The sequence below is a fragment of the Oncorhynchus mykiss genome, chromosome 5 (genome assembly GCF_013265735.2).
Source record: "Oncorhynchus mykiss isolate Arlee chromosome 5, USDA_OmykA_1.1, whole genome shotgun sequence".
NCBI classification, from domain to species: domain Eukaryota; kingdom Metazoa; phylum Chordata; class Actinopteri; order Salmoniformes; family Salmonidae; genus Oncorhynchus; species Oncorhynchus mykiss.
The window spans coordinates 14188627-14213042 of NC_048569.1; the positions used below are offsets into that span (position 1 = coordinate 14188627).

The 24416-nt window shown below is 45.0% G+C and overlaps 1 protein-coding gene across 4 annotated transcripts in view; it reads left to right on the forward strand.

The window, feature by feature from the left end:
* The window catches only part of LOC110523253 (ral guanine nucleotide dissociation stimulator), an 80877-nt gene that overhangs the window by 40195 nt on the left and 16266 nt on the right, over nucleotides 1-24416 (forward strand). For all 4 annotated transcript variants that reach the window (XM_036976848.1, XM_036976847.1, XM_036976845.1 and 1 more), the window contains exons 2-8: nucleotides 6202-6533; nucleotides 11155-11223; nucleotides 11775-11968; nucleotides 12574-12695; nucleotides 13348-13563; nucleotides 14002-14190; nucleotides 21986-22063. In XM_036976848.1, the coding sequence (XP_036832743.1) occupies nucleotides 6202-6533; nucleotides 11155-11223; nucleotides 11775-11968; nucleotides 12574-12695; nucleotides 13348-13563; nucleotides 14002-14190; nucleotides 21986-22063 (1200 nt within the window). The remainder of the gene's footprint in view (nucleotides 1-6201; nucleotides 6534-11154; nucleotides 11224-11774; nucleotides 11969-12573; nucleotides 12696-13347; nucleotides 13564-14001; nucleotides 14191-21985; nucleotides 22064-24416) is intronic.

A 24416-nucleotide genomic window follows, 5' to 3' on the forward strand; every position in this document is an offset into this window, starting at 1 on the left:
CTGAAGGCTCCATATATAAACAAAATGTTTCTCAATAAACTAACTCTTTTGACAATGTTATGATAACATGGTCTTTTCCACCACCAGTGCAGTCACATTTGTTGCAAGCTGTTTTCTGTATAGTTTGGGCAGGTTTTTGTCCTGTTTTCTTTCCAGTGCTATTTGGTCTGCAAGTGCAGGGATTTGTGTGCCTGTGTGTAGGAAACTGGGTACTTGAGCTGATGAACACTCTTAAGAAACACACAAACATTTGCACACACACACACACAAACAATTTTAGACTAATGGGGATTACGCTCAGTGTGTGTGTGCATACTTGTGTGTTCTATGAGTGTTCGTGTTACGTGCACGAGCCCCATTGTGGTTATGCTTCCAGATTACATTGAGGGAAAGGAACCAGGTGAAGCTTGGAGTGAATAGAAACTTTAGAAGGAAGAGAAAGAAAGAGCGATGTGGACAGAGAAGAGAGACTAATTCCAGATGTGTCTTACAGAGGGAGAGAGGAGATAATTAGGGAGGGGAAGAGAAGGAGAGGAGAAAAGAAGGAGGGAGAGGGGGAGTGAGTGGTCAAAACACAGCTGTCTGGCTTTCTAGACTTACAGGAACATTGCAACAACAAGGGAAATCCGTATAGTGTCCTTATCGAAACACTTCCTTACAGGAAGTTAATACTCTAACAGCATTTTGTTATTTACATTTGGTGGATTGCATCATGGGCTAAAACTCAACAAAACATACACTAGTGGTTTGTATTGGCACCTAAACAAAGTTTGCTCAGTGTCAACATGGATCCTTTCATGTGTCCATTACACCACCCTGTTGCATGTTGCTACCCATCCATTCACCATCCATCTGTCCCTTCGTGTGTTTCCCTTTAAGTCCAGAGGAAGGATGTCATCCCTCTCTCTTTCCCTAGTACAGGACACACACACACCACTTGTCAGTGCTGATGAAGTAGACAAATGCAGACAGGCATAAGAGATTCTCATTACTAGAGCCATGAGTGTGTGTGCAGTGTGTGTGTATGTGTGAGGTCCTGTCTTCCCATCTCACCCCCCTCTTTTAAGTCCCCGCAGAGCAGAGAGAAGTGCCTAAACTTCAAGCCTCCACTTGTAACCCCCCTGGGAAGTCTGTGTGTGTGAGAGAGAAAGATAAACCTTCCTGGAATAGGCCACAATAACCCCCAGAATGGTCTCACATCAGCACAACTTTGTCTTAGTACCACACACACACACACTGATTATACAGTACACATGCACAAAGGTCCTTATTCCCTTTAGTTAACATCCTGTTCCCCTTACTCCCTTTGTCTGCCCTCTTTCCTTTTCATCCTCTGTCTATTCCCCCCCCCCCCCCCCCCCCCCTACCATCTCTCTCCCTCTCTCGATGGCGGCAGGCTGAGACGGCAGGCTGAGACGGCCTGTGGAGCGCCAGTGGAATGTCTGTCTGTAAATAATAATAATGAGAGGAATCACACAAAAGAGACGGAGAGATTGAGAGATGGAGAGATAATGTCCAAGTAATCCAAACGCTTTCAGGGTTGTCAGTTTGTTGTAGTTACTAAGGAAAGTCAGTTGGTCATTGTGAATAATGTTCTGTGTGTTTCTGTGGTGCTGTGTGTGAGTAAGCCAATTCCAAGCTAACTGTGGGGTCCTAGCGATCTGGTGTCTCACCCACTGGAGCCTGTTGATTGACAACCGTTTCTTCATGTGCCTTTTCTTTGCCTGCAGTGGGTGTGTTTGTTTGTATGCAGGATCTCCCTTATGTTGTCATAGTTACGTCCTAAACAGACCATACATGTATGTGTAGGTAAGTGTAACCAGCTGTGGGTGTATCCTCACTGCATACATCCTATTCTGAAAGCAGTTGAAGCTCTTGACATACTCTCATATCCGGTACTCACACACAGTCAGGGGAAGATCTGACTGACTGTAGGCACGTAAGGTACTTCACACACACACAGACACACAGACCCCTGTCTCCTGAACTAGGAAAGTCCCCTGACGGTTACTGCTATGTGTGTGTTAGACAGGAGGTTGGGGTTGAGGGGATAATAATACCATCCAATACGGAGCACTGGGCAATAACTTCTAACAGCTAACCGACATGGTTATGGAGACGAGGGGTGTTTTATGACCCTACTGTCACCCCAAGGGTAGACACACTGACATTTGGAACTTAGGAACCGCCTTTAAACATGCCAAAATGGAACGATCCATCTACTGTGGAGTGTGGACAGCCAGCAACAGATTAGAGTAAATAAATGTAATAACAGGCAGATAGCTGCTTTTCAGAACAACGTTCTCTCAGACACACACACGCATTTTGTTCTTCTGTCCTCGTGGGGACCTAAATTCCATTCAAAATCCTATTTTCCCTAACATTAACCATAACCCTAAATCTAACCCTAAACCCAACCCCAATTCCTAAGCTTAAAATAGCCCTTGTCCTCATGGGGACATGGGGAAATGTTCCCACGAGGGGGAATTTTCCTTGTTTTACTATCCTTGTGGGGACTTTGGGGGATTTTAGGTCACCACAGGGCTAGATGAACAAGACCACACACACACACACACACACACACACACACTGGAGTTGACAACTCTAACTCTCTGTGGAGTCAAAGTTATCTGGTGTGTGTTAGGTGACATGCCAGAACAGCCAGACAGGCCGGGGCCGGGACCAGACTACAGGGCAGACAGCCAGACAGCGTCTTCACTCTCTCTCTCCCTCTAGCTGACAGCGTCTTCACTCTCTCTCTCCCTCTAGCTGACGGCGTCTTCACTCTCTCTCCCTCTAGCTGACGGCGTCTTCACTCATTCTCTCCCTCTAGCAGACAGCGTCTTCACTCTCTCTCTCCCTCTAGCTGACAGCATCTTCACTCTCTCTCTCCCTCTAGCTGACAGCGTCTTCACTCTCTCTCCCTCTAGCTGACAGCATCTTCACTCTCTCTCCCTCTAGCTGACGGCGTCTTCACTCTCTCTCCCTCTAGCTGACGGCGTCTTCACTCATTCTCTCCCTCTAGCTGACGGCGTCTTCACTCTCTCTCTCCCTCTAGCTGACGGCGTCTTCACTCTCTCTCCCTCTAGCTGACGGCGTCTTCACTCTCTCTCCCTCTAGCTGACGGCGTCTTCACTCTCTCTCTCCCTCTAGCTGACGGCGTCTTCACTCTTTCTCTCCCTCTAGTTGACGGCGTCTTCACTCTCTCTCTCCCTCTAGCTGACGGCGTCTTCACTCTCTCTCTCCCTCTAGCTGACGGCGTCTTCACTCACTCTCTCCCTCTAGCTGACGGCGTCTTCACTCTCTCTCCCTCTAGCTGACGGCGTCTTCACTCTCTCTCTCCCTCTAGCTGACGGCGTCTTCACTCTCTCTCTCCCTCTAGCTGACGGCGTCTTCACTCACTCTCTCCCTCTAGCTGACGGCGTCTTCACTCTTTCTCTCCCTCTAGTTGACGGCGTCTTCACTCTCTCTCTCTCCCTCTAGCTGACGGCGTCTTCACTCTCTCTCTCCCTCTAGCTGACGGCGTCTTCACTCTCTCTCTCCCTCTAGCTGACGGCGTCTTCACTCTCTCTCTCCCTCTAGCTGACGGCGTCTTCACTCACTCTCTCCCTCTAGCTGACGGCGTCTTCACTCTTTCTCTCCCTCTAGTTGACGGCGTCTTCACTCTCTCTCTCCCTCTAGCTGACGGCGTCTTCACTCTCTCTCTCCCTCTAGCTGACGGCGTCTTCACTCTCTCTCTCCCTCTAGCTGACGGCGTCTTCACTCACTCTCTCTCTCTAGCTGACGGCGTCTTCACTCACTCTCTCCCTCTAGCTGACGGCGTCTTCACTCACTCTCTCCCTCTAGCTTTTTTCACGTCTGTGCATCAAGAAAACTGACAGTCGCAGCAACTTTCTACAGACATTCCACCGGAGTATAAATGAAATGTCGTTGTCACGTTCTCATTGTCTACAGACATGTCTTTAGACCAAGTATAAACTGGCCTTAACATATCAAATTCTCCCAATCAAAATCTTGAATAAAGACTATGGTTAGTTTATTAGTAAAATTGTTACTGCTTGGCTAGAATAAAAGGATAAGATTGCCCATCTTCGCTTTAGCATGTGAGATAAGTTCTGACCCATATAATAGCTCAAGGAGCGTATCAGTCATGAGACTGACTGTTTATATAGTCATAGACACCACAGCAGGATAACATCTGTTCTAAGATCAGCCCCTTGGCTGACACTGATACTGCATGTGCAACACAGCACAAGCTCACGTTTGGGTAAATATTTATACAACATGTTTTATGATATCTAATATTTTCCAGACGAGTTTCAGTCCGGCTCAAAACTTCCTCAACACGACCCAGAAAGGGAACGCAGGCTGTCTGCCTTCAACTTCAGACTGTTGACCCATCCGATTGCGTGGGTGTCCCCTATCCGTGGTTTAATGAAATTACATAGTTGAATGAGTGTCTTGGCAGTGGCTTTTGACATTGTGATCAAAACTTTCCATTGTGAAAAGGGACAACGGCACAGTCAATCAGTGCAACCTCAGATAAATGCAATCATCAATTTATTTAAACCATTTTTGAAGTGCCGTGAAACAAGTGCTGTGCTGGAAAGCCTAAAGCACTAGCAGCTACTTTAACAACTGGACTATTTTTAAAATATCACCCAGTGTGTCAGCAGGCAGTCATAATGTCCATCCTCTACAGCACAGCTGTTCGGTCCTCACTCTGTTTACGTCTGTCCGCTTCTGCTATCAGGCCTTATCCACATCCTGTATGCCATCCGATAAGAAGGCCGTGCTCTGTGCTCTGCCCTGTGTTGTGTTGTGCTGGCGAGGCGAGCAGCTGGCCGAGGAACCAAAAACTACTGGGAACATGTCGTGGCATAACGTTGCGTGCCAGAATTGTTTTTGGCCTGAGACTAAGGGGCTAGTTCAATTTTGAGTGTTATTGCGTTGGACTAAAAATAACCCATATTGAACAAGTGGGTCACAGGATGATGGAGTGAGTATTGTTTGGCCAGACTGGTATGGGTGCAACAAATCAACAGAAGGAGTGGGACCAAAGGCGCTGTGATGGTCTGTCACTGGGAAATGGAGTTGTTATAGCCTAGACCAGAGGCAAATAAAATCAATTCCTTCTAAAACTGTCTCGCAATAATACCAATAACATGTGGCGGGGAATACTCCAATACTGTATTACACAGCAATAATCTAATCAATGGTTATGTACTGTATTACACAGCAATAGTCTAATCAATGGTTATGTACTGTATTACACAGCAATAGTCTAATCAATGGTTATGTACTGTATTACACAGCAATAGTCTAATCAATGGTTATGTACTGTATTACACAGCAATAGTCTAATCAATGGTTATGTACTGTATTACACAGCAATAGTCTATTAATCAACGGTTATGTACTGTATTCCACAGCAATAGTCTATTAATCAACGGTTATGTACTGTATAACACAGCAATAGTATATTAATCAATGGTTATGTATAACACAGCAATAGTCTAATCAATGGTTATGTACTGTATTACACAGCAATAGTCTATTAATCAACGGTTATGCACTGTATTCCACAGCAATAGTATATTAATCAATGGTTATGTATTACATAGCAATAGTCTATTAATCAATGGTTATGTACTGTATTACACAGCAATAGTCTTAATCAGTGGTTCTATGTACTGTATTACACAGCAATAGTCTATTAATCAATGGTTCTATGTACTGTATTACACAGTAATAGTCTTAATCAGTGGTTATATGTACTGTATTACACAGCAATAGTCTATTAATCAACGGTTATGCACTGTATTCCACAGCAATAGTCTATTAATCAACGGTTATGTACTGTATAACACAGCAATAGTCTTAATCAGTGGTTATATGTACTGTATTACACAGCAATAGTCTATTGATCAATGGTTCTATGTACTGTATTACACAGTAATAGTCTATTGATCAATGGTTCTATGTACTGTATTACACAGTAATAGTCTATTAATCAATGGTTCTATGTATTGCATCGTTCAATGTGTAACTAAAGTAAAAGCCAGCTCCAATCTTTTAGAGAAAAAGCTAAATTAGTATGGACCAGGCTTCATTTGGTTTTCATGTGTGTCATAGCCTCTGGAAGTAAAAAAGATTGAGTATCTAACCCTCTCTCTCTCTCTCGTGCCCTCTGTCTTCCAGAATACGACCCAGGAGATCGGTGAGGAGGTGGAGGACGGGGCGGTGTACACCATCACCCTGCGGAAGGTTCAGATGCTCCACCACCACCACCATCCTGGCCATCACAGTGGCGGCAGCGGGGCTAGTAAGGGCCAGCGCTGGCTGGGTGTAGAGACGGATGCGGCCCTCAGCCTGTACGAGACGTGCAAGGTGCGCACCATCAAGGCAGGCACGCTGGAGAAGCTGGTGGAGTACATGGTCCGGGGCAACGATTCCACCTACGTCACCATCTTCCTCTGCACCTACCGCTCCTTCACCTCCACCAAGCAGGTCCTGGACCTACTGCTCAACAGGTGAGTAGAGGGAGGGCGGAGAGACAGAGGTCGGGATAGATGGATGAATTGACAGATGGATGGATAGATCCATTGGTTGATTGGTGGAAGAAATATAGATGGATGGAAAAGCTGGGTGGATGGAGATACACATAAATGAGAGGATGGATGGGTCGATGAGTGGGTGAGTGGATGGATGGATGGGTGGGTGGAGGATGGATGGATGGTGGGTGGAGGAGAGGATGGGTGGATGAGTGGATGGATGGATGAGAGGATGGATGGATGATGGGTGGAGGAGAGGATGGATGGATGGGTGGATGAGAGGATGGATGGATGAGAGGATGGGTGGGTGGATGAGAGGATGGATGGATGATGGGTGGAGGAGAGGATGGATGGATGGATGGGTGGATGAGAGGATGGATGGATAGATGGGTGGGTGGGTGGAGGAGAGGATGGATGGATGGGTGGAGGAGAGGATGGATGGATGGGTGGGTGGAGGAGAGGATGGGTGGATGGATGGAGGAATGGGTGGGTGGGTGGAGGAGAGGATGGATGGGTGGGTGGAGGAGATGATGGGTGGGTGGAGGAGATGATGGGTGGGTGGATCGATGGATGGAGGGGTGAGTGGGTGGAGGAGAGGATGGATGGATGGGTGGAGGAGAGGATGGATGGGTGGGTGGGTGGAGGAGAGGATGGATGGGTGGGTGGAGGAGATGATGGGTGGGTGGAGGAGAGGATGGGTGGATCGATGGATGGATGGATGGGTGGGTGGATGAGAGGATGGATGGATGAGAGGATGGGTGGGTGGATGGATGGAGGAATGGGTGGGTGGGTGGAGGAGAGGATGGATCGGTGGGTGGGTGGAGGAGAGGATGGGTGGGTGGGTGGGTGGAGGAGAGGATGGATGGATGGGTGGGTGGGTGGGTGGGTGGGGGAGAGGATGGGTGGGTGGGTAAAGGAGAGGATGGATGGATGAGAGGATGGTGGATGGATGGAGGAATGGGTGGGTGGGTGGAGGAGAGGATGGATGGATGGATGGATGGATGGATGGGTGGGTGGGTGGGTGGGTGGAGGAGAGGGTGGAGGAGAGGATGGATGGATGGGTGGGTGGAGGAGAGGATGGATGGGTGGGTGGGTGGAGGAGAGGATGGATGGGTGGGTGGGTGGGTGGAGGAGAGGATGGGTGGGTGGGTGGAGGAGAGGATGGATGGGTGGGTGGGTGGGTGGGTGGGGGAGAGGATGGATGGATGGATGGGTGGGTGGAGGAGAGGATGGATGGATGGATGGGTGGGTGGGGGAGAGGATGGATGGATGGATGGGTGGGTGGAGGAGAGGATGGGTGGGTGGGTGGAGGAGAGGATGGATGGGTGGGTGGGTGGAGGAGAGGATGGGTGGGTGGAGGAGAGGATGGATGGATGGGTGGGTGGGTGGGTGGGGGAGAGGATGGGTGGGTGGGTAAAGGAGAGGATGGATGGATGAGAGGATGGGTGGATGGATGGAGGAATGGGTGGGTGGGTGGAGGAGAGGATGGATGGATGGATGGATGGGTGGGTGGGTGGGTGGAGGAGAGGATGGATGGATGGGTGGGTGGGTAAAGGAGAGGATGGATGGATGAGAGGATGGGTGGATGGATGGAGGAATGGGTGGGTGGGTGGAGGAGAGGATGGATGGGTGGGTGGATGGATGGAGGAATGGGTGGGTGGGTGGAGGAGAGGATGGATCGGTGGGTGGGTGGAGGAGAGGATGGGTGGGTGGGTGGGTGGAGGAGAGGATGGATGGATGGGTGGGTGGGTGGGTGGGTGGGGGAGAGGATGGATGGATGAGAGGATGGTGGATGGATGGAGGAATGGGTGGGTGGGTGGAGGAGAGGATGGATGGATGGATGGGTGGGTGGGTGGAGGAGAGGGTGGAGGAGAGGATGGATGGATGGGTGGGTGGAGGAGAGGATGGATGGGTGGGTGGGTGGAGGAGAGGATGGATGGGTGGGTGGGTGGAGGAGAGGATGGATGGGTGGGTGGGTGGGGGAGAGGATGGGTGGGTGGGTAAAGGAGAGGATGGATGGATGAGAGGATGGGTGGGTGGGTGGAGGAGAGGATGGATGGATGGATGGATGGGTGGGTGGGTGGAGGAGAGGATGGATGGATGGGTGGGTGGAGGAGAAGATGGATGGATGGGTGGATGGATGGATGGATGGGTGGGTGGGTGGAGGAGAGGATGGGTGGGTGGGTGGAGGAGAGGATGGATGGGTGGGTGGGTGGAGGAGAGGATGGATGGGTGGGTGGGTGGGTGGAGGAGAGGATGGATGGATGGGTGGGTGGGTGGGTGGGGGAGAGGATGGGTGGGTGGGTAAAGGAGAGGATGGATGGATGAGAGGATGGGTGGATGGATGGAGGAATGGGTGGGTGGGTGGAGGAGAGGATGGATGGATGGATGGGTGGGTGGGTGGGTGGAGGAGAGGATGGATGGATGGGTGGGTGGGGGAGAGGATGGGTGGGTGGGTAAAGGAGAGGATGGATGGATGAGAGGATGGGTTGGTGGATGGATGGAGGAATGGGTGGGTGGGTGGAGGAGAGGATGGATGGGTGGGTGGGTGGAGGAGATGATGGGTGGGTGAAGGAGAGGATGGGTGGATCGATGGAGGAATGGGTGGGTGGGTGGGTGGGTGGATGGATGGGTGGGTGGATGAGAGGATGGATGGATGAGAGGATGGGTGGATGGATGGAGGAATGGGTGGGTGGGTGGAGGAGAGGATGGATGGGTGGGTGGGTGGAGGAGAGGATGGATGGATGGGTGGGTGGGTGGATGGATGGGTGGGTGGGTGGGTGGGGGAGAGGATGGGTGGGTGGGTGGGTGAAGGAGAGGATGGATGGATGAGAGGATGGGTGGATGGATGGAGGAATGGGTGGGTGGGTGGGTGGAGGAGAGGATGGATGGATGGGTGGGTGGAGGAGAGGATGGGTGGGTGGGTGAAGGAGAGGATGGATGATAGATGGGTGGATGAGAGGATGGTGCGATGGATGGGTGGATGAGAGGATGGATGGGTGGGTGGAGGAGAGGATGGATGGATGGATGGGTGATTGGAGAGGATGAGTGGATGGATGGATGAGGGGATGGGTGGGTGGGTGGGTGGAGGATGGATGGATGGATGGGTGGAGGATAGGATGGATGGATGGGTGATTGGAGGAGAGGATGAATGGATGGGTGGGTGGAGGAGAGGATGGGTGGATGGGTGGGTGGAGGAGAGAATGGATGGGTGGGTGTGTGGATGAGTGGAGGAGAAAATGGATGGATAGATGGGAGGGTGGATGAGATGATGGGAGGATGGGTGGGTGGAGGAGAGGATGGGTAGATGGGTGGATGAGAGGATGGATGGATGGATGAGAGGGTGGAGGAGAGAATGGATGGGTTGGTGCGTGGATGGGTGGAGGAGAGAATGGATTGATAGATGGGAGGGTGGATGAGATGATGGATGGATGGGTGGGTGGATGAGAGGATAGGTGGGTGGATGAGAGGATGTATGGATGAGAGGATGGATGGATGGATGGGTGGTTGGAGGAGATACACATAAATGACTGGATGGGTGGTTGGAGGAGAGGATGGGTGGGTGGATGAGAGGATTGGTGGGTGGATGGCTGGAGGAGAGAATGAGTGGATGAGAGGATGGATAAATGGGTGGATGGATAAATGGGTGGGCGGGTGGGTGGGTGTATGGATGGATGGGTGGATGAGAGGATGGAAAATATGGATGGATGGAGATACACATAAACGACTCGATGAGTGGATGGGTGGGTGGATGAGTGGATGGGTGGGTGGATGAGAGGATGGATGGGAGGATGGAGGACAGGATGGGTGGGTGGGTGGAGGAGAGAATGGATGGGTGGGTGGGTGGATGAGAGGATGGGTGGGTGGGTGCGTGGATGGGTGGAGGATGGGTGGGTGGGTGGATGAGAGGATGGATGGGTGGGTGGGTGGATGAGAGGATGAGAGGATGGGTGGATGGATAGATGGGTGGATGGATGGATGGGTGGGTGGAGCAGAGGATGGGTGGGTGGATGGATGGATGGATGGATGGGTGGGGGCATGGATGGGTGGAGGAGAGAATGGATGGATGGGAGGGTGGATGAATGGATGGGTGGATGAGAGGATGGGTGGGTGTGTGGATGGATAGATGTGTGGATGGATGGATAGGTGGATGAGAGGATGGAAATCTGGGTGGATGGAGATACACATAAATGACTGGATGGGTGGATGAGAGGATGGGTGGTTGGAGGAGAGGATTAATGGGTGGGTGGAGGAGAGGATGGATGGGTGGGTGGGTGGAGGAGAGAATGGGTGGATGAGAGGATGGATGGGTGGATGGATGGATAGATTGGTGGGTGGGTGGGTGGGTGAGAGGATGAAAAATATGGGTGTATGGAGATACACATAAATGACTCGATAAATCGATGGGTGGATGAGAGGATGGATGGATGGGTGGGTTGAGGAGAGGATGGATGGATGGGTGGGTGGAGGAGAGGATGGGTGGGTGGAGGAGAGGATGGGTGGGTGGATGAGAGGATGAATGGGTGGATGAGAGGATGGATGAGAGGGTGGATGGAAGGGTGGGTGGATGGATGACTAACAAACTGATTACTGTGTTCAGGTATGCCAAACTCCAGCTTGGATCAGAGGGCCACAGACTGACTCACGACGATCGTACAGAACTGAGGAAGTAAGTTTATCTGACTCTGACACACATTGTGGACAATACATCTTACCCAAATAGCCTATTTTAAACACATGCTGTACAGTAACAGAAGACCTTGTTAGACTGTTTGCTTAATTTTCACATTTTTTTGCCTGGAATTTGTATTGCTTGCCTTATACCTATCTATTCAGAGGAGGACACTTCACAAGTCGTGACATCCACCCTACAAACGTGTACCTCTTTATCTCTCCATACCACCAGTACTATCCTGCTGGCATAAGCAGTTCTGCCATTGGGAACATTGGATATGTTTCTATTGTGTTCATATGGGTGTTGTATCGCGTTACAAAGTTCGTCATTGTCCTATATTTTGTGACCCATATCCTCAGGGAAAACATTTTTTATGTATCTCTTTCCTATCCTTCTCCGGTTTCATGGTAGCTAGTCCCTTTATCTACTGTATCTTTCCTACCTCTCCACTCTCTTTTTTTCTCATTTCCACCCTCTTTTTTAACATTATAAAAGGTAATATCTCTCTTTCACTCTCCTTTTTTGTCTCTCTCTCTCTTCCTCAGCACAATATCCTCCATCTTGGGGGCGTGGCTGGACCAGTATTCTGAGGACTTCTGGAAGCCTCCGGAGTACAGCTGTCTGCGACGACTAATCTCCTACCTGCACCTCAACTTCCCAGGATCGGACCTGGAACGCCGCGCCTGCAACCTCCTGACACACTTCCACCGCCGACAGCTCCAGGAGCCCGAGCACGAGTGTAAGATGACCGGCCGACTCCCAGCTGAACTTTTGACCCTGACCCTCAACATGAGCATGGAGAGTCCAAAGTATTAGTGGAAGGCCACAGATGTTTCCGGTGGTACTCCAAATCAGATAACACTGTTGTTAGTCAATCCCTTAGGGAAAGTGTTACAGACAACCAAGAGCTTGTGTGTGTGTGTTTTTATTATTTTACCTTTATTTAACTAGGCAAGTCAGTTAAGAACAAATTCTTATTTTCAATGACGGCCTAGGAACAGTGGGTTAACTGCCTGTTCAGGGGCAGAACGACAGATTTGTTGTCAGCTCGCAACCTTCCGGTTACTAGTCCAACATTCTTACCACTAGGCTACCCTGTCGCCCCAGTGTGTGTGTGAGAGAGAGAGAGATGTGGTCGTGGGTGTCAGGAAGCAAAGTCGAACCAACACAGTCAGATGCTCTAGTTTAGTCCAACCTGTATTGTCTTACAATACTTTGATCCACATCTTCCACGAAAGGTATATCTGAGTCTGTGGGCCCTCACATCCCTACATTAAGTAGTTTACTAAACCCAGCCGTGTGTTTCATGTTCTTTTGCTAATGAGTGGTGATGTTATCCCTCAGTGCTGGACCATGGTGGCTATTCGTTCACCCTACTGGAAGAGAATGGCTACGAGGATGAGCAGCTGGACTTCTTGAACTTTGACCCGGCGGTGGTGGCCGAGCAGTTCACCCTCATGGACGCGGTAGGATGCCAAAACATTGCAAAACTCAGAAAACTTTAGTCCCAAATGCACATATTTGTGTACTAACAACATATAACAACATATCCTAAATAATAATTAACTCTGTCTTTGTTTGAGTTTTCTATGAAATTGTTGTCTATTATTTTCCATCATTTTCCATAGTGGTACTTCATAGTTTGAGTTGCTCTCTCATTGTTTTCACAAAGTTCATGTGTATTTTTCCATGCCAGCAAGTCTCCTTGGATTTGATCGAAAATGAAAAATGAAACACTGTAACTGTGTCCTGTTGGAGCCAAGGGGCTTCCTTGACCGGTCTTCAGGGGCTGTTAGATAAGACAGGAAGTGAGGACAGAAGACAGAGGGCTTTAGGCCCACACTGCTTGAGTTTCCGCTCATAAACAAATGTTACTCCAAAAGCTTCCTTACCGGCATTTATTAGGAGACTTGTGTACAACAGGCAATTTTATCAATTGTCCTCAAAGCCTTCTGAAGAAGTATCTGCCTGTTTCTGATTTCTCGCTCGCTTCTGCATAGGAGTGAAAACATGTTCATCTCATCCAAAATACATCTCTGGTTGCAGCAAGAAACCAAGCCTCCATTTTGTTTGTCTTCCTCCAAACCCCCTCTTCTTTACTCCCCTTTTTCCTCATAGGAGCTCTTTAAGAAAGTGGTTCCCTACCACTGTCTGGGGAGTATTTGGTCGCAGCGGGACAAGAAGGGCAAGGAACACCTGGCCCCCACCATCCGTGCCACCGTCACCCAGTTCAACTGCGTCACCAACTGTGTCATCGCCACATGTCTGAGCGAGCGCTCGCTCAAACCCACGCAGCGCGCCAAGCTGGTGGAGCGCTGGATCGAAGTGGCTAGGGTGAGACACTGTTGTTAGCAGGAGTTGGTGTGGGATTACTTTTGAATTAATAGTCATTTAGCAGACACTCTTAGCCAGAGCAATTTACTAGTGAGCTCATACATTTTCATACTTCTTTTTCATACTGATCCCCCATGGGAATCAAACCCACAACCCTGGCGTTGCAAGTGCCATGCTTTACCAACTGAGTCACACGGGTAGAGCATGGTGTCCTTCCCCTTCAGTCCTGCAGAGGTGCAGTTTGTGCTGTGTAGCATGATGATTACAGTACCCATAATGCTCTGTTCCAAAGACTTGGTCTTATTTGAGTAAAACAATTCTGAAGCTTATCTAGTGGTGTTCTGTCTCCTTACCAATACATTGGATTGATTTGCCCCTGGTGCTGAAATGAGTCCATTGATATTCATCTGAATATTTACTGTCTTTTTTTCTCTTCAGGAGTGTCGAATCCTGAAGAACTTTTCTTCACTGCGGGCTATCCTCTCTGCTCTGCAGTGCAACCCGGTCCACCGGCTGAAGAGGACATGGGACGAGGTGTCCAGGGAGAACTTCCGCATCTTCCATGAGTTGTCAGAAATCTTCTCTGACGAGAATAATCATTCGCTCAGCAGAGAGCTGCTCATTAAGGTAGGTTAATGAGCAGGTGTGTGTGTGTGTGTGTGTGTGTGTGTGTGTGTGTGTGTGTGTGTGTGTGTGTGTTAGTGAAGGAGTACTCCTAGAGGGGTGTGACCCCACACAAGGGAACCTATATCACTCCACTGCCTGAAATCAGAGGACTACTGTAGTCAGAGCAGTGTGTGTGTGTATATATTTAGTTTGCTAATGCTTTATTGATTGTGCGCCCCAAACACAAATGCGCTCTCACACACACACTCTGATTATAGTAGTGCTATGATTTCAGGCAGTTAGAGTGATGGGATTTCCCCTGTGTGAGGTCACACTACTCTAGTGGTACTCCTGCTCTCACACAGACGGTGTCATCACCCAAGATGAGATGACAGTGTTACACTGCAGTAGATTCCTGGTGTAACAGGGTGTGGTCACACACTACCCTGCAGTAGCATCATGGGGTGACGGGGCATGTGCATGTGAGAGTGACGCACTTGGAGACGGAATTAAAGGACATCCTGAAAGTAATTTCCAGCACATAAAAACACAAAGTGAAAAACAAAATATGGGATTTTGTCATCTGGAGTTTCCTATCTTGGTTGAATATCTTGGTGAGATATTTGGTCATCCTCCCAATGAGAAGAGTTCTTAGCTAACAATGTATTGCACTTTGGACACTTGGCAACATGATTCATATAGCCAATTCATTATCAACTGTTATGGACAGCATAGAACACTACAGAACAGAACAGTATAGCAGTATGGAACAGAACAGTATAGCAGTATAGAACAGAACAGTATAGCAGTATAGAACAGAATAGTATAGCAGTATAGAACAGAATAGTATAGCAATATAGAACACAATAGTATAGATGTATAGAACAGAACAGTATAGCAGTATAGAACAGAATAGTATAGAACAGAACAGTATAGCAGTATAGAACAGAACAGTATAGCAGTATAGAGCAGAATAGTATAGCAGTATAGAACAGAACAGTATAGCAGTATAGAACAGAATAGTATAGCAGTATAGAACAGAATAGTATAGCAGTGTAGAACAGTATAGCGGTATAGAACAGAGCAGTATAGAACAGTATAGCAGTATAGAACAGAACAGTATAGCAGTATAGAACAGTATAGCAGTATAGAAACAGAATAGTATAGCAGTATAGAACAGAATAGTATAGAACAGTACAGAACAGTATAGCAGTATAGAACAGAATAGTATAGCAGTATAGAACATAACAGTATAGCAGTATAGAACATAACAGTATAGCAGTAGAGAACAGAACAGTATAGCAGTATAGAACAGAACAGTATAGCAGTATAGAACAGTACAGAACAGTATAGGAGTATAGAACAGTACAGAACAGTATAGCAGTATAGAACAGAACAGTATAGCAGTATAGAACAGAACAGTATAGCAGTATAGAACAAAACATTATAGCAGTATAGAACAGTACAGAACAGTATAGCAGTATAGAACAGAACAGTGTAGCAGTATAGAACAGAACAGTATAGCAGTATAGAACAGAATAGTATAGCAGTATAGAACAGTACAGAACAGTATAGCAGTGTAGTACAGAACAGTATAGCAGTATAGAACAGAACAGTATAGCAGTATAGAACAGTACAGAACAGTATAGCAGTATAGAACAGTATAGCAGTATAGAACAGTGCAGTATAGAACAGAACAGTATAGCAGTATATAACAGAACAGTATAGCAGTATAGAACAGAACAGTATAGCAGTATAGAACAGAACAGTACAGAACAGTACAGAACAGAATAGGAGTATAGAACAGTACAGAACAGTATAGCAGTATAGAACAGAACAGTATAGCAGTATAGAACAGCACAGCATAGCAGTATAGAACAGTACAGAACAGTATAGCAGTATAGAACAATACAGAACAGTATAGCAGTATAGAACATAACAGTATAGCAGTATAGAACATAACAGTATAGCAGTATAGAACAGAACAGTATAACAGTATAGAACAGTGTAGCAGTATAGAACAGAACAGTATAGCAGTATAGCAGTATAGAACAGAACAGCATAGCAGTATAGAACAGAATAGTATAGCAGTATAGAACAGTACAGAACAGTATAGCAGTGTAGTACAGAACAGTATAGCAGTATAGAACAGAACAGTATAGCAGTATAGAACATAACAGTATAGCAGTATAGAACAGAACAGTATAGCAGTATAGAACAGTGTAGCAGTATAGAACAGAACAGTATAGCAGTATAGAACAGTATAGCAGTATATAACAGAACAGTATAGCAGTATAGAACAGTGCAGTATAGAACAGAACAGTATAGCAGTATATAACAGAACAGTATAGCAGTATAGAACAGAACAGTATAGCAGTATAGAACAGAACAGTAAAGCAGTATAGAACAGAACAGCATAGCAGTATAGAACAGTACAGTACAGTATAGCAGTATAGAACAATACAGAACAGTATAGCAGTATAGAACATAACAGTATAGCAGTATAGAACATAACAGTATAGAACAGAACAGTATAGCAGTATAGAACAGTGTAGCAGTATAGAACAGAACAGTATAGCAGTATAGAACAGTATAGCAGTATATAACAGAACAGTATAGCAGTATAGAACAGTGCAGTATAGAACAGAACAGTATAGCAGTATATAACAGAACAGTATAGCAGTATAGAACAGAACAGTATAGCAGTATAGAACAGAACAGTAAAGCAGTATAGAACAGAACAGCATAGCAGTATAGAACAGTACAGTACAGTATAGCAGTATAGAACAATACATAACAGTATAGCAGTATAGAACATAACAGTATAGAACAGAACAGTATAGCAGTATAGAACAGTGTAGCAGTATAGAACAGAACAGTATAGCAGTATAGAACAGTATAGCAGTATATAACAGAACAGTATAGCAGTATAGAACATAATAGTATAGCAGTATAGAACAGTACAGAACAGTATAGCAGTATAGTACAGAACAGTATAGCAGTATAGTACAGAACAGTATAGCAGTATAGAACAGAACAGTATAGCAGTATAGAACAGTACAGAACAGTATAGCAGTATAGAACAGAACAGAACAGTATAGCAGTATAGAACAGTGTAGCAGTATAGAACAGAACAGTATAGAACAGAACAGTATAGCAATATAGAACAGAACAGTATAGCAGTATAGAGCAGAATAGTATAGCAGTATAGAACAGAACAGTATAGCAGTATAGAACAGAATAGTATAGCAGTATAGAACAGAATAGTATAGCAGTGTAGAACAGTATAGCGGTATAGAACAGAGCAGTATAGAACAGTATAGCAGTATAGAACAGAACAGTATAGCAGTATAGAACAGTATAGCAGTATAGAAACAGAATAGTATAGCAGTATAGAACAGAATAGTATAGAACAGTACAGAACAGTATAGCAGTATAGAACAGAATAGTATAGCAGTATAGAACATAACAGTATAGCAGTATAGAACATAACAGTATAGCAGTAGAGAACAGAACAGTATAGCAGTATAGAACAGAACAGTATAGCAGTATAGAACAGTACAGAACAGTATAGGAGTATAGAACAGTACAGAACAGTATAGCAGTATAGAACAGAACAGTATAGCAGTATAGAACAGAACAGTATAGCAGTATAGAACAAAACATTATAGCAGTATAGAACAGTACAGAACAGTATAGCAGTATAGAACAGAACAGTGTAGCAGTATAGAACAGAACAGTATAGCAGTATAGAACAGAATAGTATAGCAGTATAGAACAGTACAGAACAGTATAGCAGTGTAGTACAGAACAGTATAGCAGTATAGAACAGAACAGTATAGCAGTATAGAACAGTACAGAACAGTATAGCAGTATAGAACAGTATAGCAGTATAGAACAGTGCAGTATAGAACAGAACAGTATAGCAGTATATAACAGAACAGTATAGCAGTATAGAACAGAACAGTATAGCAGTATAGAACAGAACAGTACAGAACAGTACAGAACAGAATAGGAGTATAGAACAGTACAGAACAGTATAGCAGTATAGAACAGAACAGTATAGCAGTATAGAACAGCACAGCATAGCAGTATAGAACAGTACAGAACAGTATAGCAGTATAGAACAATACAGAACAGTATAGCAGTATAGAACATAACAGTATAGCAGTATAGAACATAACAGTATAGCAGTATAGAACAGAACAGTATAACAGTATAGAACAGTGTAGCAGTATAGAACAGAACAGTATAGCAGTATAGCAGTATAGAACAGAACAGCATAGCAGTATAGAACAGAATAGTATAGCAGTATAGAACAGTACAGAACAGTATAGCAGTGTAGTACAGAACAGTATAGCAGTATAGAACAGAACAGTATAGCAGTATAGAACAGAACAGTATAGCAGTATAGAACAGAACAGTATAGCAGTATAGAACAGTGTAGCAGTATAGAACAGAACAGTATAGCAGTATAGAACAGTATAGCAGTATATAACAGAACAGTATAGCAGTATAGAACAGTGCAGTATAGAACAGAACAGTATAGCAGTATATAACAGAACAGTATAGCAGTATAGAACAGAACAGTATAGCAGTATAGAACAGAACAGTAAAGCAGTATAGAACAGAACAGCATAGCAGTATAGAACAGTACAGTACAGTATAGCAGTATAGAACAATACAGAACAGTATAGCAGTATAGAACATAACAGTATAGCAGTATAGAACATTACAGTATAGAACAGAACAGTATAGCAGTATAGAACAGTGTAGCAGTATAGAACAGAACAGTATAGCAGTATAGAACAGTATAGCAGTATATAACAGAACAGTATAGCAGTATAGAACAGTGCAGTATAGAACAGAACAGTATAGCAGTATATAACAGAACAGTATAGCAGTATAGAACAGAACAGTATAGCAGTATAGAACAGAACAGTAAAGCAGTATAGAACAGAACAGCATAGCAGTATAGAACAGTACAGTACAGTATAGCAGTATAGAACAATACAGAACAGTATAGCAGTATAGAACATAACAGTATAGCAGTATAGAACATAACAGTATAGAACAGAACAGTATAGCAGTATAGAACAGTGTAGCAGTATAGAACAGAACAGTATAGCAGTATAGAACAGTATAGCAGTATATAACAGAACAGTATAGCAGTATAGAACATAATAGTATAGCAGTATAGAACAGTACAGAACAGTATAGCAGTATAGTACAGAACAGTATAGCAGTATAGTACAGAACAGTATAGCAGTATAGAACAGAACAGTATAGCAGTATAGAACAGTACAGAACAGTATAGCAGTATAGAACAGAACAGAACAGTATAGCAGTATAGAACAGTGTAGCAGTATAGAACAGAACAGTATAGCAGTATAGAACAGTATAGCAGTATAGAACAGAACAGTATAGCAGTATAGAACAGAATAGTATAGCAGTATAGAACAGTACAGAACAGTATAGCAGTATAGAACAGTACAGAACAGTATAGCAGTACAGAACAGAACAGTGTAGCAGTATAGAACAGAACAGTGTAGCAGTATAGAACAGAACAGTGTAGCAGTATAGAACAGAACAGTATAGCAGTATAGAACAGTACAGAACAGTATAGCAGTATAGAACAGAACAGTATAGCAGTATAGAACAGAACAGCATAGCAGTATAGAACAGTACAGAACAGTATAGCAGTATAGAACAATACAGAACAGTATAGCAGTATAGAACATAACAGTATAGCAGTATAGAACATAACAGTATAGCAGTATAGAACAGAACAGTATAGCAGTATAGAACAGTGTAGCAGTATAGAACAGAACAGAATAGCAGTATAGAACAGTATAGCAGTATAGAACAGAACAGTATAGCAGTATAGAACAGTACAGAACAGTATAGCAGTATAGTACAGAACAGTATAGCGGTATAGAACAGAACAGTATAGCAGTATAGGACAGTACAGAACAGTATAGCAGTATAGAACAGAACAGTATAGCAGTATAGAACAGAACATTATAGCAGTATAGAACAGTGTAGCAGTATAGAACAGAACAGTATAGCAGCATAGAACAGTATTGCAGTATAGAACAGAACAGTATAGCAGTATAGAACAGAATAGTATAGCAGTATAGAACAGTACAGAACAGTATAGCAGTATAGTACAGAACAGTATAGCAGTATAGAACAGAACAGTATAGCAGTATAGAACAGTACAGAACAGTATAGCAGTATAGAACAGTACAGAACAGTATAGCAGTATAGAACAGTACAGAACAGTATAGCAGTATAGAACAGAACAGTATAGCAGTATAGAACAGTACAGAACAGTATAGCAGTATAGTACAGAACAGTATAGCAGTATAGAACAGAACAGTATAGCAGTATAGAACAGAACATTATAGCAGTATAGAACAGTGTAGCAGTATAGAACAGAACAGTATAGAACAGTATAGCAGTATAGAACAGAACAGTATAGCAGTATAGAACAGAATAGTATAGCAGTATAGAACAGTACAGAACAGTATAGCAGTATAGTACAGAACAGTATAGCAGTATAGAACAGAACAGTATAGCAGTATAGAACAGTACAGAACAGTATAGCAGTATAGAACAGTACAGAACAGTATAGCAGTATAGAACAGAACAGTATAGCAGTATAGAACAGAACAGTATAGCAGTATAGAACAGTATAGCAGTATAGAACAGAACAGTATAGCAGTATAGAACAGAATAGTATAGCAGTATAGAACAGTACAGAACAGTATAGCAGTATAGTACAGAACAGTATAGCAGTATAGAACAGAACAGTATAGCAGTATAGAACAGTACAGAACAGTATAGCAGTATAGAACAGTACAGAACAGTATAGCAGTATAGAACAGAACAGTATAGCAGTATAGAACAGTACAGAACAGTATAGCAGTATAGTACAGAACAGTATAGCAGTATAGAACAGAACAGTATAGCAGTATAGAACAGAACATTATAGCAGTATAGAACAGTGTAGCAGTATAGAACAGAACAGTATAGCAGTATAGAACAGTATAGCAGTATAGAACAGAACAGTATAGCAGTATAGAACAGAATAGTATAGCAGTATAGAACAGTACAGAACAGTATAGCAGTATAGTACAGAACAGTATAGCAGTATAGAACAGAACAGTATAGCAGTATAGAACAGTACAGAACAGTATAGAACAGTACAGAACAGTATAGAACAGTACAGAATAGTACAGCAGTATAGAACAGTACAGAATAGTACAGCAGTATAGAACAGTACAGAACAGTACAGCAGTATAGAACAGTACAGACCAGTACAGAACAGTATAGCAGTATAGAACAGTACAGAATATTACAGCAGTATAGAACAGAACCGTATAAAGGTGGTTGTTCTGGTGGGTGGTCTTGACTTGGGCGTGGGGGTGTGAGACTGTGCAGGTGTTATGTAGGGGAGATAGCAACTAAGCCCACTTACACACACATAGACATCAAACCCTGACATTCCCCAAATTCCAGAACAAACACACACATACATACGTCAGGGTATCTAGATGTTGGCCGCTATGTGTGTTTGGGGGGGGTGCAACTTGGGAATATATCTCCCCTGCCTGATACTCTGCAGTAGAATGGGGGAGAGTGTATGTTCACCATTTGATAGCTTGATAAATGATAAGCTCGGTGCGCATTCCAGGTAAAAGTGGGTATTCTTTCATTTAATTGAACAGAAACTAGTGTTATCTGATTGCTGAAATAGGGGCTTAGGCTTTAGATCTCACTGTGAATGTTGTCCGTTATTTTTTCTGTTTAGGAAGGCACGTCCAAATTCGCCACCCTGGAAATAAACCCCAAACGAGCCCAGAAGAGACAGCAGCAACCCCGAGACCTGGTAAGGACATTAAGAGAGAGGCAATATAAGAAAGGAGGGAGGGAGGGTAAGATGGAGTGGACTTAGAGAGAGACAAAATACTAGAAAGATTGAAGAGGAAGAAAAAAGTGGCTTTTACAAAAATGGAGGATGGCATGAAAAGCAGAGAGAGATGACATGGAGGATGGCATGAAAAGCAGAGAGAGATGACATGGAGGATGGCATGAAAAGCAGAGAGAGATGACATGGAGGATGGCATGAAAAGCAGAGAGAGATGACATGGAGGATGGCATGAAAAGCAGAGAGAGATGACATGGAGGATGGCATGAAAAGCAGAGAGAGATGACATGGAGGATGGCATGAAAAGCAGAGAGAGATGACATGGAGGATGGCATGAAAAGCAGAGAGAGATGACATGGAGGATGACATGAAAAGCAGAGAGAGATGACATGGAGGATGGCATGAAAAGCAGAGAGAGATGACATGGAGGATGGCATGAAAAGCAGAGAGAGATGACATGGAGGATGGCATGAAAAGCAGAGAGAGATGACATGGAGGATGACATGAAAAGCAGAGAGAGATGACATGGAGGATGGCATGAAAAGCAGAGAGATGACATGGAGGATGGCATGAAAAGCAGAGAGAGATGACATGGAGGATGGCATGAAAAGCAGAGAGAGATGACATGGAGGATGACATGAAAAGCAGAGAGAGATGACATGGAGGATGGCATGAAAAGCAGAGAGAGATGACATGGAGGATGGCATGAAAAGCAGAGAGAGATGACATGGAGGATGGCATGAAAAGCAGAGAGAGATGACATGGAGGATGGCATGAAAAGCAGAGAGAGATGACATGGAGGATGGCATGAAAAGCAGAGAGAGATGACATGGAGGATGGCATGAAAAGCAGAGAGAGATGACATGGAGGATGACATGAAAAGCAGAGAGAGATGACATGGAGGATGACATGAAAAGCAGAGAGAGATGACATGGAGGATGGCATGAAAAGCAGAGAGAGATGACATGGAGGATGGCATGAAAAGCAGAGAGAGATGACATGGAGGATGGCATGAAAAGCAGAGAGAGATGACATGGAGGATGGCATGAAAAGCAGAGAGGGATGACATGGAGGATGGCATGAAAAGCAGAGAGAGATGACATGGAGGATGGCATGAAAAGCAGAGAGATGACATGAAAAGCAGAGAGAGATGACATGGAGGATGGCATGAAAAGCAGAGAGATGACATGAAAAGCAGAGAGAGATGACATGAAAAGCAGAGAGAGATGACATGGAGGATGGCATGAAAAGCAGAGAGATGACATGAAAAGCAGAGAGAGATGACATGGAGGATGGCATGAAAAGCAGAGAGATGACATGAAAAGCAGAGAGAGATGACATGAAAAGCAGAGAGAGATGACATGGAGGATGGCATGAAAAGCAGAGAGAGATGACATGAAAAGCTGAGAGAGATGACATGGAGGATGGCATGAAAAGCAGAGAGAGATGACATGAAAAGCAGAGAGAGATGACATGGAGGATGGCATGAAAAGCAGAGAGATTACATGAAAAGCAGGGAGAAAGCAGAGAGAGAGAGAGAGAGAGAGAGATGACGTGAAAAGCAGGGAGAAAGCAGAGATGGATGACATGAAAAGCAGGGAGAAAGCAGAGAGAGATTACATGAAAAGCAGAGAGAGATGACATGAAAAGCAGGGAGAAAGCAGAGAGCGATGACATGAAAAGCAGGGAGAAAGCAGAGAGAGATGACATGAAAAGCAGAGAGAAAGCAGAAAGAGAGATGAAATGTTCTGACAGACAGAGGCCGTATAGGGGAGGTCAAAAAATGAAGACCGAGTGAGAGCCAGAGAGCCTTACAAGAGCGAGAGATGACAGTGCATTCATCTTAAGATAGTTAGTTTGGTGAGGGATAGCTAGAGGGACAGAAAGAGGGACAGCGAGACAAAGAGGGAAAGATATAAATGAAAGAGAGAGAGAGAGGTGACAGATGTAGTCCAAGCACCCCCATCTTGGCCCTGTAGATTAGACAGGCTGGAGTCATTGTTTTTTTTAAGCCGTGTCAGGAAGTGTTCCAGCGGGCAAGACGCCATAGAATAGAAAACAAGCGGTCCCTCTGTCCTCACTGAACTCTGCTGACACGCTCACTCAAACACACACAGTCACACATGCTCCTATTGCCATGTTTTCTGGTTCGAATCCCTGAGCCGACTAGGCGAAGAATCTGTCTGTGCCCTTCAAGCAAGGCTCTTAACCCAAATTGCTCCTGTAAGTCTCTCTGGATAAGAGCGTCTGCTAAATTTTATGGATCAATGCTCTCTCACCCTTTCACTCTCACTCATCTGCTCCACTTTAAAAT